Source organism: Rhipicephalus sanguineus, chromosome 11, assembly GCF_013339695.2.
Source record: "Rhipicephalus sanguineus isolate Rsan-2018 chromosome 11, BIME_Rsan_1.4, whole genome shotgun sequence".
Classification (NCBI taxonomy): Eukaryota; Metazoa; Arthropoda; class Arachnida; order Ixodida; family Ixodidae; genus Rhipicephalus; species Rhipicephalus sanguineus.
Window position 1 is genome coordinate 20,897,224 of NC_051186.1, and position 19,893 is coordinate 20,917,116.

At 44.8% G+C, this 19,893-nt stretch overlaps 1 protein-coding gene across 3 annotated transcripts in view; it reads left to right on the plus strand.

Annotated features, from left to right (window-relative positions):
* The window catches only part of LOC119374067 (GATOR complex protein NPRL2), an 88,351-nt gene extending 70,533 nt beyond the window's left edge, over window positions 1-17,818 (plus strand). For 2 of the 3 annotated variants that reach the window (XM_037644131.2, XM_037644132.2), the window contains 3 exons: window positions 11,530-11,647; window positions 17,143-17,300; window positions 17,687-17,818. In XM_037644131.2, the coding sequence (XP_037500059.1) occupies window positions 11,530-11,647; window positions 17,143-17,300; window positions 17,687-17,754 (344 nt within the window). In that variant the 3' untranslated portion in view covers window positions 17,755-17,818. Of the gene's footprint in view, window positions 1-3,563; window positions 3,636-11,529; window positions 11,648-17,142; window positions 17,301-17,686 lie in introns of all 3 variants that reach the window. The other variant, XM_037644130.2, reaches the window with a different exon arrangement.
* The last annotated feature ends 2,075 nt before the right edge of the window (window positions 17,819-19,893 follow it).

The following is a 19,893-nucleotide window of genomic DNA, read 5'->3' on the forward strand; positions in this document are numbered from 1 at the left end:
GTCCCATAGAGATGCATGCAAACCGCAGTTGAGTGACGATATACTAGATGGCGCTGTCCCATAGAGATGTGTGCAATATGTGTGCCAAAAAAAAAAGAAGAAAAAAAAAAGGAAAACAAAGAGAAAAAAAGAAAAAAAAGCAGCGGCACCCTGCACGCTAGATGGTGTGCAGTGATCAAAGCGGCGTATCGCTTTGATTACTGCTGGGCGAAACCACTCAACATTTCACAGTGTAACCATGATTGCTTCAGGAGCTTCGCCCAAGCTCTTCATCATTCACCCGTGGATATGCTGTAATTTTTTTATTTCTTCACTAAAGTTGGGAAAAATAACTTTTGGGGCGCCGAAAAAAAGCGAAGGTACATAAGAGTGTGATCACGTAATATTTCTTTTGCTGGTGTTCACGGCTAATGTTTTCTGTATTTGTGTCTAAACATTCTTCTTTAATTGTAATCTTTCCAAACTTAAAATTTGTAGTTGTTGTAGATGTTGACGAGTGGCAGCATGAAAGTTGATAGCTGAGGGACTAGCGGCACCTGGCGACAAAAGTATTCAAAAGTGGCTGAAAATATCAAAATGAAGCTGGTTAACCTCAGTTGCACTCACTGCTGTGAAAGTAGAACGTTGAGCTTAACGAACAGCTTTCGAGGGGGGCTATCGGCATCACTATCAATTCTCAGCGTTGCTCAAGGAAAGACTAACTTTTAACAGCGAAGTTGTTTAGCAAATCGTTTCTTGTCCGACGAACCAAAAAACTATCATCATCATAAATGGGCATGTGCCACAGAAATTGGGTAAATCCCACTACTCACCGCTGGTCTGCTAAAGAGGGAGAAAGTTACAGTTAGCCCAACAAATGTGCAACAGAAATTGGCTAAATCCCACTACTTACCACTGGTCCACTAAAAATGAAGGCAAAAACTATCATCATGATAAATGGGTATGTGACACAGAAATTAGTATGTGCCACCTAAATCTAAGTACACGGGGCTCAAACATTCTCGCCTCCATTGAATATGCAGCTGCCGCGGCCGGGATTCGATCCCGCGACCTGCCTTGCACGGCTTAGTGCAAGCTTCTCCAACTTTTTTTAGTGGCTTCTCAGATTGAAAAATGCTGCTTATAAAATATCCACATGCTTTTGGAGTCAACCGCTGCAGGTTTAACCACTACAAAGGGGGAGCTTTCCATTGCACCGCAGAAAACTGGACCGAGAAAAATCAGTTGTCAGTCCCTTTAAAGGGACACTAAAGACAAATAACAATTCATGTGTGAGTGAAAGGTCAGTGCTCAAGAAAATCTAAAATGTCAATAATATACACAGCAGCGCTCTAGTAATCAAGAAACTAAGGTAAATGTAGGATACAATGTGTGCCACCAGTGGGACACTCTGGAACAAGCCCGATAATGGAGTAGTGCCTCAGCACAATTAATCGCAAGTATTCAAACTACCCTTGACAAAAAAGTGCATTACTAGTTAGAATAATATGCAACTCGTGCACTTCAGTCTCATTCATGCAGAAAAGAACTAATCCGCTAAAGCCCCTTGCTCCGTTGTGCCGGCTGTCAGATAGTAAAACAAGTAAAGGGCGAGCAAGGCTACGTCAGAAGGTCATTCTCATAGGGGGCCAGTTTGAATTGCGCTAACGGTATGTGAACCAGTAAAACGCAATCTTCTTCCAAACTAAGCATTTTCTTGGCACAAAACAAGCACTACTAGGTGTCTGGAATGCTATTTCAACAATTCACATCACTTATTATTTGCCTTTAGTGTCTTTAAGGAAAGGGCATCACAATATGTGGCGTGCCCATTTTTTACAAACCCAAGAAGTCGCTTGTAATTTGAAGTATTCATTATCAAATTTCAAGGCCTTAAGCATGTTGGGAGCGCACGAAAGGTGGCTGCTGTGTTATGTCAATCTGGAATGGCCCAGCGGCTATGAGAGACGAAATTTGAATATAGGCACGTCATGGCAGCATGTTAGTGCAGAAAGTGGCATCTCACCGGCTCTGCCTTTGCCTTTGATACATATCTTTTTCATGCTGTACGCAAGAAAATCGCAATTTCCATTTTTTGCCCACTGTAAACTCTGGGCGGCCATCGTGACACTTTCTGGCAGACAAATAAGGCAGAAGTTGCGGGGAAGATGGTTGCAGCCTTGAAGAAGACCGCTTGTCAAAACAGCTCCAAGGATTTTCTTGCAAAGAGTGCGATGGGCTCAAGGGGCACCTATTGATACAGATAAGCTGTCCACATGCATATGTCATTGAGATTTGGTCGCTTCTTCATCATAAGAGCATTTCAATCCGATGAATGTGCCCCCACAGTGCCAGTATTGTCTGGATTGGGACCTTGAAATTGATTGATCAATGTTTTTAAAATTATTTCTAAAAATGTATGCCATCAATTGTGTTGCCCTACAGTTTTTCCAAATAAACAACTGCCGTCAAGTTGATAACAAAAATGTTGAAATGTTTTTGTTAAGCACTGTTTTCATGAAAACTTCAGCAGTCAAGGTACGGGCTTCAAAGATGACAGATGCCTTACCATCATAGCATTTTTATGAAGATCTATATCGTCCAAAAAGACACCCAGCATAGTGATGGCTACCCACTGTGGATGTGTTATTGTCCAAATCTTTACTTCTATATTTGAGCAGTGTGCTTGATTGAGCTGGTTGGTGCATAGTAGATGAAGCATAAAACAGCGCTTGAGACGGTATGAGATGAAGCGCCGTGTGTGTGTCTTCATCTCATCCCGTCTTAAGTGCTGTTTTATTCTTTATGTACTTCTATATTTGCCACCTTCACCTAATATTCTGACGTCAGATTCGCTGCATTACAATTATTGCCCTCCAGTTTCTACATTGCATTGTTTTGTGAACATTGCAAGAAATGTTTGAAAGGTAGTTACCCTTAACACAACAGAAAGTTGGCCGAGTTGGTTTTGGCTCATGACAAAGGCGTGAGAAAAATGACAAAAAAAAAAGAAAAATACAGGACGGCGCACTAATTTTATTTTATTCAGGAAAACATACTATTTAAAATAGTTAATCCCGATAAGCCGAATGCATCGACAAAAGATTGGTCGAGGTTCAACTTTTGTAAGCCTACGTATCACAAGCGAAAGGTGTTTTGGTTGGATTTGCAAAGACTATGCACACAGGCGGCAGCTGCAGTAGCCTTGATCTTGGCACGCTGCCATGCTTGGTAAGCTCCTCTATAACAACCTTTTGCTCCATTGTTTCAACAGGCAACTTTGCCTTTGCTCGAGATTTCACAGCCAGGACTGGGCAAAAATACTTTGATATTGTATCACGATACGATACAAGAGACTTGGGCAAGAAGTACTTGAGATACAGGTACCAGATACTTCCGGAATTATTGTATCTGATACGATACTTCCCAATTAGGATACTTGGGACACATTTGCAAATTTGCTATTATAGATCGATATAATGAAGCAGCAAACGCTTATGTATGGAAATGTTTACTGTAATATGTATTTCTTTACTGCGAGCAGCTTTGTATAATTTCAACAAAATATCTGTTTGTATCCCAAGATATATCTCTTTCTCACTCAATGGATGGATGCAAGAACTTGCTTTTTTGGAAGAACTTTATTGTCGCTCAAGGTATATATTAGTTTCATTCGTAAGCTACTTATTGGGATTTGTTTGGCTGCTTAACATGACAGCTCTTTATGCGCTGCAGTCAGTGGATTTTGCTTGACACTTTTGTAACTGATGGGTGTCGCCGCTCTACTTGCCGACCAGCTAGTGGGTTGCCATCTACTTGCAAGAACGTGAATAAGAAGCCTCTGCACGATGATGCAAATACTGCCGTCGAGTCTTACCTTGTCCATAAGCTTATTACCGTTTCGTGTCAACTTAGATGTTAAAGTCAGACAATAGGAAAACTCAGTGCAATGGAAAATAGCATAAAACGACTCGTGGGACGCTCACGAGAAAAACGGAGTGCTTGGTATTATGTTTATCAAATCCCCTTCCAAACATGTCTTCTTATAATTTCTATTGTTATAATGTAAACTCAGTTTCACAATTTTACTAAGTCATAAGCAGACATTTTGTTACTGTATACTCTAGGCACGCCCAGATTATTTTACCTTTGTCCTCAACATTGCCTTGACATAACAGTAAACTCAAATGAAATGCAGATATCTAAATAGTAGGAATGACGCAGACAGTTAAAAAAATTAAGAATAAAGAAGAGAACGTATTTTAGCAGCACGTTATCAAGACATATTGCAGTAAACAGAGGGGGGGAAAACTATATTGAGGCCTAGGTAATGCATGGGATGCAAATGGAGGACAGCAAAAAGAGCACATGTGCTAGCAATGAAATTATGATTAATAGATCTTGAATAATCTAGCAGGAAGAACAAGGATTTGTATGCCAAGCAGACACGTTACAAGAATGTAAGTAACCAATTGCAATTACATCCTTTAAAATGTAATGGATTACAGTGGTCAATTACAGAAATGTAATCGATTACTTTGGCATTACTTTCCTGCAAAACTTTATTGCTTTAATGCAATAACGCAAGTCTACTCAAACTGCAATGAGCTACTGTGGCTTCCATGGTAGAGGGAAGGCTCGAGGCTTGCGTGAAGGCTGGGAGGTTTACTGTGGCTTCTGTTATATAGTGTTGCACGTTGTTAACTTTCAAGAGTTGTTTTTCAAAGTTGTCATCGCTGATTCTTCCATGTTTCCTCGTTAAGAGGTTAGCTGCTGCACTGAACACTCTCTCAATGCATGAGCTGAAGGGAAGGTTAGTACTATAGCGTAGGAACACCTTGCGCCCGAGCTAGCGCAGTGCTTTGATGCTGTTGTCCATGTCCTCTATGAAGTGTCGCGCTTCACTGTTGCTGGCGCTCGGGTAAGGCGTTGCAGGTAAGGCCAAAGAAAGGGGGAAAAAAGAAGGCTCTGTAGGGAACCTACTCTGACAGGACCGGGATCCCTACAGAGCAGTTGCATATTTTTCAAGACGTGAACTGTCGTAGAGGACTCTGTACAACTTGATTTTGAAAAAAAAAAGGAATTGATTACCGGTAATCAATTACAAGAAGATCTAATTGCATCACCCAGAGCGTTAGTTTTAAAAAAGGTAATCGATTTTATGTATTACAAAATTACAAGAAAATGTAATTGATTACAAGTAATTGGTTATTGTAACGCGTTACATACAACTCTGACGCCAAGATACCTTCTGTTAAGTAAGTGCTTCTTCCATTGCATCTAGCACTGACGCCGGTGGTGTGACGAATGTTAGACTCTTTTGCATATAAGTCAATCTTATCATATGCAAGTCAAACTTACATCCACAAGATTTTTCAGATCGCTGCTAGCTGTGTGATAGCCACGAGACGCAAAGCAACCCCATTCTTGCATTCTTCAAAGTGCGTAACGAAGCCTGAAAGACTCCACACGCATTGCAGTACGCAGAACAGTACAGTGTTTACGAAGAAGTGTCATAATACCGACAGAACTAAAAAGAAAGAAAATATAGAGAAAACAAAGGTCGACTGCGCGTAGACGTTCGCGCACTTGTTTTTGTCGAGATCGTGCTGAGCACTACCATGTGACTCTGCTTCGCCAATAAGGATGCGCAGACCTCATTGCCTTCCCTCGCTGGAGGACTCTGGGGGAAAGATAAAATAATGCCACTACCTGTGGTTTTATTCAGGTGGCTTAGTGGCAGATGTATCGGCTTAAGCGGAATTCAACCAACGTTTATCGTTTCACACGGTAGCGTTGCGATCGCAGTACCTTTTATCTTAACAATATATTATTTCATGTATCGGAAATACACATACAGATACTCGTCTTGCTAGACGTATTGCGATACCAGATACAAGATACTGCCCAGCACTGTTCACAGCCTGCCGTCTAGCTACATCTACTGGATGACTGGATTCAGCCTGTTGCTTGCACTGAAGCACAGGCACAGATGGCCCAGCCGACATGCCAGTCATGGCGAGACTGTGCAACCAAGCGCTGCCAAAGCAGGCTACACCTAGTTGTGTGGTACCTCAGTAGGGTACGAATTTGGGCCGGTTGGTGCATGACTTAGAGTAGAAAACAGCGCTACGAGACGGGACAAAGAAAGGGCACAAACACGGCGCTGACTATCAACCAAATGTGCTTTATTCCACCAGTCCGCATATTTATACTCCACCATGACTAAAGAATGCATAACAAAAAAGCAGAAAAAACCCGGTCAGCCTGCGCAATGACAAATCCTTAACTCGACAGAAATGCTATCTTCTTCGGAAGCAGTGAAATCGAGGGGAGGCTAACACGTGCCTCGCCGCCTTTACAAATGTGATACGCTTCAGAAACGAGACGCGCACGTTCGTCATACTACTTTGATATGAAACTCGAATCTTTAAAAAATGGCTTTTAAAGATTCGAGTTTCATATCAAAGTACTATGACGAACGTGCGCGTCTCGTTTCTGAAGTGTATCACATTTGTAAAGGCGGCGAGGCACGTGTTAGCCTCCCCTCGATTTCACTGCTTCCGAAGGAGATAGCACTTCTGTCGAGTTAAGGATTTCTTGTCTTTGCGCAGGCTGACCGGGCTTTTTCTGCTTTTTTGTTATGCTTTCTTTAGTCATGGTGGAGTATAAATATGCGGACTGGTGGAATAAAGCACATTTGGTTGATAGTCAGCGCCGTGTTTGTGCCCTTTCTTTGTCCCGTCTCGTAGCGCTGTTTTCTACTTGAAGTGGTACCTCAGTTGCGACACCTCTCTGCAGCACATCACATGGCGCGACTTGGAATGAGAGAGACGCATGGAAGTAAGAGCAGCAGGTGTAGTGTTTGAGAGTCGATGCGGCTCTTATTTTGCCAAGACCGGCTGGGCACACCTTGGGTTGAGCTTGTGCTCCGGTGGCTCAAGGTAATAATAATATCTGGGATTTAACGTCCCAAAACCACGATATGATTATGAGAGACGCCGTAGTGGAGGGCTCTGGAAATTTCGACCATCTGGGATTTTTTAACGTGCACCTAAATCTAAGTATACACAGGCCTCAAACATCTTTTGCCTCCGTCGAAAATGCAGCCGCCGCGGCCGAAATTTGATCCCGCCAGGGGCGTGCCCGGGGGGGGGGGGGGGGGGTTCGATTTTGCATGTGTATATATACACGCACGCACGAACATAAAAAAAGGATGGTTGAACCCCCCACCCCCGAAAAAAATTTCTGGCTACGCTTCTGGATCCCGCGACCTTTGGGTCAGCAGTCGAGCGTCATAACCACTAGACCACGGTGGCTCAAGGTCATGGCGATGCGATGAATGACCCTGTGAGACATGTAGTAGTGGAGCCTTTGCTCTAAAAATGATATAAACACACTACAGTCTTACGAGAATAGAAATCTGGGCGAGTTTGTAAGAATGCATCATAGAGCAGGTAGCACAAAAAATACGTAGGCACAAGCCAGGAACATAAACACGAGATGAGCGCTAACTTCAATCTAAAATTTATTCTCAGAATCCACGCCTATTTATCAACCAGCAAAGATCAAAACACCACATCGTCACCCAAGAATGTACATCTTATCCCACAATAAATAGCATAACGCCACAACATCTTTATCGGCTCTTACAACAAAAATTATACACGCAAAAGGCAACGGAGTGAATATTAGCTAAAAACAACGCGAGTGATTACGGTACGCGTGCTCAGACTAGAGACTTTTCTCACGCGGAAAGTGTAGGTGCCAGGTTTACTCTAAGGAAAGAGAACTCACAGGGGTGTAGGCTCGGAAGGCTGGCTGACACACTCGAGATCGTTCTTTTGAATCAAAAAAGCTTCCACGATCTCTCTGGACACCTTATCAGGGTTACGGTACAACACTGTTGTGTCAGTTAAAAGCGGTTCACAACCGCACTGCCGACAATGCATCGTGAGATGCGAGTATGGTGAACCTTTGAGAGAGCTGAAATGCTCTCCGAGCCTAATGTCCAAACATCTGCCCATCTGGCCGATGTATTTACGTCCGCATGAAAAAAGGGATGCAATAAACAACATTGAAAGTGCAAGAAACAAAACGCATACCGTGCCTAGTGGTACACTTAGCCGTTTTGTGGTCGTCCTTACTGCACATGTGCCTCTGCAGTCTTGGACAAATGGCATGGTTGATCAGAGTTGCACATTGGGCTTGTTGGCATAGTATTGTGTAGGATTACGGTGTGACACACCTAACGCAGGACAAGAGAGAACACGCACACACACACACTTGGCGCTAAGTTGCAGGAGCAGATTTTAATTGCGTTGTAAAGAGATTTATTGGCAGGCACTCTGAGACGATGCTGCACGACAGCGACAGTCAAGGCGGGGCCCGACTCTCAGCATGAGCTGCGTTCTCTCCGAAAGGAGCCGAATAGGGCAACCCACTAGAAAGTACTGGAGAGGACAGCCCACTGCAGAGTTCCAAGGCTTCACTACAATTACCCCGGGTGCGAAAAGGAAGCCGCCTGGCAACCTAACAGCTTGTCACTATGAGCGGATCATGGTAGGCCTTGAGGCACTCTACGTTGACAATGTCGCGCCCTCGATGGTGCATGTCGGAAGATGGTTCAATGGGTTTGGTCAGGTAGTTTACAGGGGATGCGCATTCGACTACACGGTAGGGACCTTCGTATTTGGGCAGTAGTTTTGAAGCGAGGCCAGTTGCAGTGGTAGAGATCGAGAGCCATATGAGCGCTCCAGGGAGGAATGTGGGCTCAGAAGTGGTTGTGTCACCACGAATGCTCCTCTGCCGCTCTTGGTCATGTGTAATGAAGGTCTTGGTAAGCTTGCAACATTCTTCAGCGAGTCTGGCTGTGGCAGAAATAGGTGCACACTCAGATCGATCCGGCTTGTATGGAAGGATTGTGTGCGACGGGTGCCTGGCATACAGTAAGAAAGTAAGAATGGCATCCCAATTTGTGATCGGCGGCGATGTACATTGAGAGCATGTCGCCGAGCGTGCGGTTAAAGTGTTCGGTTAGGCCATTCGTCTGCGGGTAGTAAGCAGTACTTTTTTGTGGTGAACAGCATGGCACTCTTTGAGAATGGCTTCGACCACTTCCGACAAGAAAACACAGCCTCAATCGCTGAGAAGCTCCTAGGGGGCACCGTGGCGCAGCACGAATCGGTGTAGAAGGAAGGAGGCAACATCGCTCGCTGTAGCTGCTATAGGAGGGCGGCGGTTTCGGCGTATCGCATTAGATGATCAACAGCGACGATGGCGCAGTGGTTACCAGCCGACGTCAGAGGAAGTGGTCCATACAAATCGATGCCCACCTGCCCAAACGGACGGTCAGGGCAAGGTAACGGTTGCAGACCTACCGGCAACTGGTTCGTTGAAGTTTTGCAGCGCTGACAATCGATGCAGGAGCAAACGAACTTCTGCACGTAACGGTACACCCCTCGCCAAAAGTACCGTTAGCAAATGCGGTGGTAAGTTTTCGATACCCCAGAGCGCGCACACTGCGAATCAGAGTGGAACGACTCGCATATGTCAGAATGCAGACTGCGGGGTATTACTAGTAGCCACTGGCGGGCGTCACGAATGGCGAAATGGTGGGCTTGATGCAACACGCGAGTGGATGGTATTGCCAATGGATCAGTCAGCAAGTCTATCAGTGAGGCAATTCATTGATCCTTGCGCTGTTCGGTAGTGATGGTTTGGATGTCGATGGAAGAAACGGCAAGGTGAGATGTGGCTGAGCTGTGGGCATTGTCGTCGGGCAAGGGAGAGTGCGACAGGGCGTCGGCATCAGCATGTTGGCGTCCGTTGCGGTACAGCACGCGGATGTCAGTCTTGCAGGCGAAGTGCCCAACGGGCAAGATGGCCTGAGGGATCCTTCAGTGACAACCAGCACAGTGCATGATGGTCGGTGACGACATCAAATGGGTGACCATACAAATAAGGTCGGAACTTCGTAAGGGCCGAGATGATTGCCAGGCATTCTTTCTCCGTGACGGTGTAATTGGTCTCGGCTTTAGTAAGCATACGAATTGCATATGCCAGGACATATTTCGGGAACCGAAGTTTTTGCTGTGCAAGGACAGCGCTGAGGCCAACACTACTGGCGTCCGTGTGTACCTCTGTAGGGGCCGTAGGGTCGTAGTGGCGTTGTATGGGAGGAGACTTAAACAAACGACGGACCTTTGCGAAAGCGTCATCGCACTCCGACGACCATGAATTGAGGGGCCCGTTGCTGCCAAGGAGCTTCGTCAGCGGCGATGTGATAGTCGCGAATTTTTGTACGAAGCGCCGAAAGTAGGAGCATAGTGCTACGAAACTGCGCAGTTCTTTGACGGATGTAGGTTTGGGTAATACGAGTATACACTTTTATTTGGCTGCTGCACTCCCGCATCCAAATGAAGCTAGGATCCCACAATTAAAATCAGCTGGTAAGTTGTGTTGGGATAAACATGCACATAATTTATTGCGTTGGCATGCGCAATTTCTCAGTTGCGAGCCGGCGTTCGTGTAGTCTATTTCTTAGTCCGTATGTGCCGTGTTGCATGTTTATCTCAACAAAGTAAAATCAGTTGTTCAAAGTCACCTTAATACTACTCTGTTATAGTTGCTTAGAAGGAAATATGGCTCGATGTATGGCACTAATGTGCTGTTGTATGCATGGGAGTGCCAGGATGACTTCAAGGCCAATTGCCTCTGTAGGACAGCCAGGACTGCTAGCTACATTGAATGGAGATTGCACAAACCAGCAGATCTTTTCTGTTGTTATCAGTTCACAAACTAGTAAAAGAATACTTGCATAAATGTTTGAATGGATGTAAAGGTGCAAGTCTGTGTACCTTTGTGTACTACAGCAATGCTCGCAGTACAAGTTGGTATTAAAAATGGCAGGCTACAACTGTAGAATAAGAGACTAGGTGGTGTTGGCTGCTGTTACGCCAGAGCAGTGTATGTCAGCTCTCCTGTTTTGCTACTGCAACATGTGGTTGCTTACCTTCTTCTAGCTCAGTAAATGCACTGGCCAGGGTCGCAGTGATTGCGTTTCATTCTTCATCGGGCGAGAAATTCGCGAACACGAGGCGTTGCTGGAGCCAGTGTTTCAACAAGGCCACGAGTGCCCACCTCAGCACGTGTATGTACATGCTTCGTACCCTCTCCTCCCACCCAAACAAAAGAGGAGGAAAGAGCAACTGTGAAAGCTAGGCTTTATTGGGAGAGTCGGATGTCCAAAATCTAGGAAGCTACCTCCCCTTCTACCGTTTCAGCGCAAATATCCCACCACCACTCCATGCTTTTCTTCTTTTACTGACCATTTCCTTTCTCTTTGACTTGCTCAATTTGCGCCTCCAATCTCACAGTTGCCCTTTCCTCCTCTTTTGTTTGGGTTGGAGGGCACATACGCTAAGGTAGGCTGTTGCGGCCTTGAAGAAGGCAAGACCGCTTGTCGGAATGTTGGATTTTACCCTGAACTTTACTTAGATTGTCCGTCAGGTGCAGGTGCACATTTAGAAACTTTTGTTGTTGTTTTAGGTCGACCAAGGCCAACATTTAGGTCAATTTTCGAGATGTACTGCAGTTTTCACCTGAGCAATAGCGTTCGGGATGTCTGCGCCCGGACTAATCCACACAGCCTTGGAATAGATGAAAGGTTTGTACCAAGACATTGCTAAAACTGTTTTGCCATTTGCAAGTCTTCTAAAGTGAAGGCAGCAGCACTGAAAAATGTGATAAAGATGTAAACAATCCAAATGTTGCGATGTGCAGGAAGTGAACTGCCTGCACTTGACAAGAGAGAATACCGGGAAATTTTTTTCGATGGCTCTAAATTTTTTAGCATAGATTCAATGTTCACGTGATCTTATCCTTTTCATTTTTCACCACTGCCAACCTACCAATGAGCATGGGTCGTAATGACCATTTATAATCAAATTGTTCTTGCCCACTATCAGCAGTAGCAAATTTAGCCATGCAGCAATCTGCTCATACACTAGAATGGTCATACCAGCGTCTTTGGGCAGCAGTCACATTAAATTTCAATGAAACATATGTTCTCTGCAGTTGAAAGTATCCCCCAGCAGTCTCGTACGCTACCCTTCTTTTGGCATCAGACTCCAGTGGTCTGCCTCCAAGTTTAGATCATTCAAATACATTTATTTCAGCATAAAGCCATCTATCTGGTTATCTTGTAATTTTGGTCTCCTTGAGACTTGCCTGTGTCCAAGCATTGCAGTATGAATTGTGTAATTTGAAGGTTGTGGGTTCCGATCCCACTGACTTGACAAAGGGGCAACGTCATAATCGCTACACTACAATGATGTCCCCTATGCTTTCCTTGGTGCAATTGATTTTTTATTCACTTGGTTGCTTCAGGCAAAGAAAGCTTATCTATCTGGCTATGTTGTGATTTTGGTCTCAGAGATTTACCTTTGTCCAAGCATTACCTTTGTCCAAGCATCATGTGCACTCGATACAAGAGAGTATACTTGAGTGGCTTGACAAATTGTCCTTCCTACAGAAGACTGCATTGAGCATGTAGATGCAAGTAAATGAATCCAACAGGCTATGGAAAACATAGGGGACATTGTCTAACTGTAGTGTGGATCGTGTGATTTGAAGGTTGTGGGTTCCGATCCCACTGACTGACAAAGGGGCAACGTCATAATCGCTACACTACAATGATGTCCCCTATGCTTTCCTTGATGCAGTTGATTTTTTATTCACTTGGTTGCTTCAAGCAAAGAAAAAAAGCTTATCTATCTGGCTATGTTGTGATTTTGGTCTCCTAGACACCTATGTCCAAGCATCCTGCACTCGATACGAGAGGGTACACTCATAATCGCTACACTACAATGATGTCCCCTATGCTTTCCTTGGTGCAATTGTTTTTTTCGGATTCACCTGGTTGGTTCGAGCGAATAAAAAAAAAGCTTATCTATATGGCTATGTTGTGATTTTGGTCTCCGAGATTTACCTTTGTCCAAGCATCATGTGCACTCGATACAAGAGAGTACACTCGAGTGGCTTGACAAATTGTCCTTCCTACAGAAGACTGCATTGAGCGTGTAGGCGCAAGTAAATGAATCCGACAAGCTATGGAAAGCATAGGGGACCTTGACTAACTGTAGTGTGGATCGTGTGATTTGAAGGTTGTGGGTTCTGATCCCACTGACTTGACAAAGGAGCAACGTGATAATTGCTACACTACGATGATGTCCCCTATGCTTTCCTTGATGCAATTGTTATTTTCGGATTCACTTGGTTCGAGCAAAGAAAAAAAAAGCTTATCTGGCCATATTGTAATTTTGGTCTCCTAGACACCCATGTCCAAGCATCGTGCACTCGATACGAGAGGGTACACTCATAATCGCTACACTACAATGATGTCCCCTATGCTTTCCTTGGTGCAATTGTTTTTTTCGGATTCACCTGGTTGGTTCGAGCGAATAAAAAAAAAGCTTATCTATATGGCTATGTTGTGATTTTGGTCTCGGAGATTTACCTTTGTCCAAGCATCATGTGCACTCGATACAAGAGAGTGTACTCGAGTGGCTTGACAAATTGTCCTTCGTACAGAAGACTGCATTGAGCGTGTAGACGCAAGTAAATGAATCCGACAGGCTATGGAAAGCATAGGGGACATTGTCTAACTGTAGTGTGGATCGTGTGATTTGAAGGTTGTGGGTTCTGATCCCACTGACTTGACAAAGGAGCAACGTGATAATTGCTACACTACGATGATGTCCCCTATGCTTTCCTTGATGCAATTGTTATTTTCGGATTCACTTGGTTCGAGCAAAGAAAAAAAAAAAAGCTTATCTGGCCATATTGTAATTTTGGTCTCCTAGACACCCATGTCCAAGCATCATGCACTCGATACGAGAGGGTACACTCATAATCGCTACACTACAATGATGTCCCCTATGCTTTCCTTGGTGCAATTGTTTTTTTCGGATTCACCTGGTTGGTTCGAGCGAAGAAAAAAAAAGCTTATCTATATGGCTATGTTGTGATTTTGGTCTCCGAGATTTACCTTTGTCCAAGCATCATGTGCACTCGATACAAGAGAGTACACTCGAGTGGCTTGACAAATTGTCCTTCCTACAGAAGACTCTGCATTGAGCGTGTAGACGCAAGTAAATGAATCCGACAAGCTATGGAAAGCATAGGGGACCTTGACTAACTGTAGTGTGGATCGTGTGATTTGAAGGTTGTGGGTTCTGATCCCACTGACTTGACAAAGGAGCAACGTGATAATTGCTACACTACGATGATGTCCCCTATGCTTTCCTTGATGCAATTGTTATTTTCGGATTCACTTGGTTCGAGCAAAGAAAAAAAAAAGCTTATCTGGCCATATTGTAATTTTGGTCTCCTAGACACCCATGTCCAAGCATCGTGCACTCGATACGAGAGGGTACACTCATAATCGCTACACTACAATGATGTCCCCTATGCTTTCCTTGGTGCAATTGTTTTTTTCGGATTCACCTGGTTGGTTCGAGCGAAGAAAAAAAAAGCTTATCTATATGGCTATGTTGTGATTTTGGTCTCCGAGATTTACCTTTGTCCAAGCATCATGTGCACTCGATACAAGAGAGTGTACTCGAGTGGCTTGACAAATTGTCCTTCGTACAGAAGACTGCATTGAGCGTGTAGACGCAAGTAAATGAATCCGACAGGCTATGGAAAGCATAGGGGACATTGTCTAACTGTAGTGTGGATCGTGTGATTTGAAGGTTGTGGGTTCCGATCCCACTGACTTGACAAAGGAACAACGTGATAATTGCTACACTACGATGATGTCCCCTATGCTTTCCTTGATGCAATTGCTATTTTCGGATTCACTTGGTTCGAGCAAAGAAAAAAAAAAAGCTTATCTGGCCATATTGTAATTTTGGTCTCCTAGACACCTATGTCCAAGCATCGTGCACTCGATACGAGAGGGTGCACTCATAATCGCTACACTACAATGATGTCCCCTATGCTTTCCTTGGTGCAATTGTTTTTTTCGGATTCACCTGGTTGGTTCGAGCGAAGAAAAAAAAAGCTTATCTATATGGCTATGTTGTGATTTTGGTCTCCGAGATTTACCTTTGTCCAAGCATCATGTGCACTCGATACAAGAGAGTGCACTCGAGTGGCTTGACAAATTGTCCTTCGTACAGAAGACTGCATTGAGCGTGTAGACGCAAGTAAATGAATCCGACAGGCTATGGAAAGCATAGGGGACATTGTCTAACTGTAGTGTGGATCGTGTGATTTGAAGGTTGTGGGTTCCGATCCCACTGACTTGACAAAGGGGCGTCATAATCACTACACTACAATGATGTCCCTTATGCTTTCCTTGATGCAATTTTTTTTAGATTCACTTGGTTGGGTCGAGCAAAGAAAAAAAGCCATCTATCTGGCTATGTTGTGATTTTAGTCTCGGAGACTTACCTTTGTCCAAGCATCATGTGCACGCGATACGAGAGGGCACACGCGAGTGGCTTTACAAATTGTCCTTCCTACAGCAGACTCTACATTGAGCGTGTAGACTCAAGTAAATGAATCCAACAGGCTAAGGAAAGCACAGCGGACATTGTCTAACTGTAGTGTGGATCGTGTGATTTGAAGGTTGTGGGTTCCGATCCCACTGACTTGACAAAGGGGCGTCATAATCACTACACTACAATGATGTCCCTTATGCTTTCCTTGATGCAATTTTTTTAGATTCACTTGGTTGGGTCGAGCAAAGAAAAAAAGCCATCTATCTGGCTATGTTGTGATTTTAGTCTCGGAGACTTACCTTTGTCCAAGCATCATGTGCACGCGATACGAGAGGGCACACGCGAGTGGCTTTACAAATTGTCCTTCCTACAGCAGACTCTACATTGAGCGTGTAGACTCAAGTAAATGAATCCAACAGGCTAAGGAAAGCACAGCGGACATTGTCTAACTGTAGTGTGGATCGTGTGATTTGAAGGTTGTGGGTTCCGATCCCACTGACTTGACAAAGGGGCGTCATAATCACTACACTACAATGATGTCCCTTATGCTTTCCTTGATGCAATTTTTTTAGATTCACTTGGTTGGGTCGAGCAAAGAAAAAAAGCCATCTATCTGGCTATGTTGTGATTTTAGTCTCGGAGACTTACCTTTGTCCAAGCATCATGTGCACGCGATACGAGAGGGCACACGCGAGTGGCTTTACAAATTGTCCTTCCTACAGCAGACTCTACATTGAGCGTGTAGACTCAAGTAAATGAATCCAACAGGCTAAGGAAAGCACAGCGGACATTGTCTAACTGTAGTGTGGATCGTGTGATTTGAAGGTTGTGGGTTCCGATCCCACTGACTTGACAAAGGGGCGTCATAATCACTACACTACAATGATGTCCCTTATGCTTTCCTTGATGCAATTTTTTTAGATTCACTTGGTTGGGTCGAGCAAAGAAAAAAAGCCATCTATCTGGCTATGTTGTGATTTTAGTCTCGGAGACTTACCTTTGTCCAAGCATCATGTGCACGCGATACGAGAGGGCACACGCGAGTGGCTTTACAAATTGTCCTTCCTACAGCAGACTCTACATTGAGCGTGTAGACTCAAGTAAATGAATCCAACAGGCTAAGGAAAGCACAGGGGACATTGTCTAACTGTAGTGTGGATCGTGTAATTTGCAGGTTGTGGGTTCCTATCCCACTGACAAAGGGGCAACATCGTAATCGCTACACTACTATGATGTCCCCTGTTTTCCTTAATGCAATTATTCTTTTGGATTCATTTGGTTGGGTCGAGCAAAGAAACGAGCCGCTTGGAAATTTGTGCATTGAGAGTAGCCAATGAGACAATTTTGATGCCAGCAACTGTTGAAGAATGCGTCCATATTAGAGACCTCCACCTTGTAGGAAAACTTTCGGCTCTTTTTTTTTTTTTTTTTTTTTAGAGTCTAACAGACGTTTAGGGGGCACTATTTGTTTTTCTAATATATGTTGATGGGATCTGAAACCCACAACCTTCGAATTTCAGATTCTCCATTTTGTTGCAACACATTCTTGTGAGCTTCTCATTTTCATGACCCATACACGAGAAACAGTTGCAAGTGCAGTAGGAGACTGGCATTTTAATTTTTATTTTTCCCCCCTTAACATGTGGCTGATCAGAAAGCTTGTACAGTATGGTGTTATGAAGGGCCTCCTGCGTCGTCTGCACAAGTACCCAATAGACCTGAAGCGGGCAGGAGACAGCACTTCTAAGATGAAATCTGTGTCCAGGTATTTTGATGGAGCTCACAGCTACGACGACATATGTGCCAAGACAGGTGAGTTTCTGTACGATCCACAGAACATGAACATCTTGGGCATTAATTGGTGTGGAGGGATAGAAGGCCACATTGTTCCAATGCACACCACCTTGTTGGTGAAGCTATGTAGCAGAACAGACCAAATATTGAAAAATTGCAGTGTTGCACAAATTACAAGAATTGCGTGTGAATTGAGTGTTAGTGGAGCGAGCTCTGCCCAGATTTTTTAAGGAGTACCAGTTATTCTGTGAACTTTAAGCAATCTCTGCAACTTCTGGCTTCAGTTTGGCAAACACTGTCACTAATGTGACTTTACAGAAATGACCCCCTTTAATTGTGCACAGGCACTGTTTAGTGCAACTGATGCATCTTCAGATATATACTTTTCTTTCTTTTTTAAACAGGGATGAGCTACAAAGAGCTGGATGATATACTTGACAAGGATCCCAATGTGTGCGTGTGTTGGAAGTAACCAGACATGTTTGGCGCACCAGCTGTGTACATATGTTATCAAATAAAATCTATGAATAAATGTATTCTATTGCTCTTCCAATTGTGATTTATGTGTATAGCACACAATCAAAAGTGACATGCAGCAATGCATGGTAGCTTCATTTATTTCTGCATACGCCACACTGCAGCAAGGAAAGACACCAGAGAAAATGGTTACTCTTTAGGGGCGAAGCTCCTTTGGGTGTGGGTCTGTCCCTCCTCTGTAATATGTAGTAGTAGTAGGTAGCCACCTCTAGTTCTTGGAGTGTTCACTAGATGGCGCTGTCGTAGCCACCTCTAGTTCTCAGAAAGATCCCTAGATGGCGCGGAGGCGCTCGCTGCGTTGCAGATACGTGCTCTAGTCTCCCCCCCCCCCCCCCTCTCGCCTCGCGAGACCGACGCAGGCAGCGTCTGCTAAAGAGTTTCTCGATTGAAAAAAAACGACTGCTCGTGGTGCACAACCGTTCACTAACCAACCCGTATACAGGTTGTCCCACATAACTTGTGCCAAGACTTTGAAAATGAAACGCACTTCAGAGACAAATTGAACCAAGCGTATACTACTCGCACTAGCCTATAGATACTCGGGCTATTTTTTATTTTCCCCTAAATTAATTAGTTATTTTTAATTACCTAACCTTTTAATTATTGGCTGAAAAGCCAAAATATGAACACAGCTGTACAGCACTTTTAAAAACCACGGACTGAATTGTTTCCTGTACGATACGACTCGCGGTGTTATTTTTTCCGCGTTGTAAAGAAAGCCCGCGAAATTTGAAAAGAGGCAACGTGACGGGCCGCGAGCGCACTGCTAAGACTGTGCTGCTCTCAAACGTGCAACCGGTGAACGAGGTTGCCCGCGGCTGCCACGAGAAAGCGACAGGGTGCTTTGAAAGTGGCCGGTGTTTGGGCGTCCGTCGTTCGTTGAATGACGGTGCAAATGCACGCTGCTGGCCGAGCGCTGCCACGGTGATAAAGCGGTCACGACTGCGAGGAAAAAAAAAAACAGCAGGTTTTGATTCTGATTCATGTAGATAGGGCGAAAAGCGACCAAACGATGAAATGCATGGAGGAAGATGAAATGCCTCGACGGCTCTCCCCGGTTCTACTGGCGCGGCGTCGCTCGGCGTCGCGTCATGGGAGAGGAGATGGCTATCACGTGACCGCTCTATGGCTTTTACAGGCTATTCTCACGTCTTGGACCGTTAAACAATGCATATTGAATTGGAATTAGAATCGAGCCTCGGCCAATCCCGTGCAGCTCATAGAACGCTCGCAGGCTTTACCAGGCGTTTGATCTGGTTGTCTGCGGCTCTGCGCAACGCCACCTCGACAAACTTCGTTTGTCTAGATGGCGGTAGTGGCGTTGCTCTGCGGCGGCTTCGAGTGAGCGAGGAGAAGCGTCGGCGCGCCGGCGTCTTTTAATACTTGTTTTTTTTTTTTCGTCGTTCGCGCTTCTTGGGTGAGCGGCTGGGGCGCTGGGGCCGTGCTATCGCGCTGCCGTTTGAAAGTGGCCGCGCGCGCCCTTTGTTGACGCGCTCGTTTGTGACAAAGCAGCTGTCATGCCGTACTCGAATGAGCAACGAGCGGATATGGCTCTGGCCCTAGGTGCATCACGCGGAAACAGAAGGGAGGCAGTCAAGCTGTTTCAACGCTGGCATCCAGGTACAGTGGCGGTCAAAATTTTACGGACCACAGGAACGCGTGGCAGACAGCATGCACCGAGACGCCTTCTCATGGCTGCTAGCAAAGCTCTAGCGCACGCACTGCGCATGCGCATCCTTGTTTGCCTGCCGGCCTTCTCGTTCGCTCGCTTCAAGTGCGCGAGCACCCGAACGCAAGAGAAAGCGCAAGGTGCCGCTTCTGCAGTCGCCGCGGTAGCCCCGAGCGATTTGCCTAAAACTTTTCTAGTTGGCGAAAACTTCGCCCTGGTGTGGACAAAATTTTCGTCAGCTTTCAAGATTTTTCGTCTTCATTTTTTAACCCATGTTTTTCTTGTAGGTTTGTGCTAGAAACCGGTCGATGCCAAGTTTTTTTCTTTCATAGCGCATATGAACGGGCGGAGGACAGTTGTACCGAGCACCACAAAATAAATTTCAGGATGCATGAGTTCCGCGAA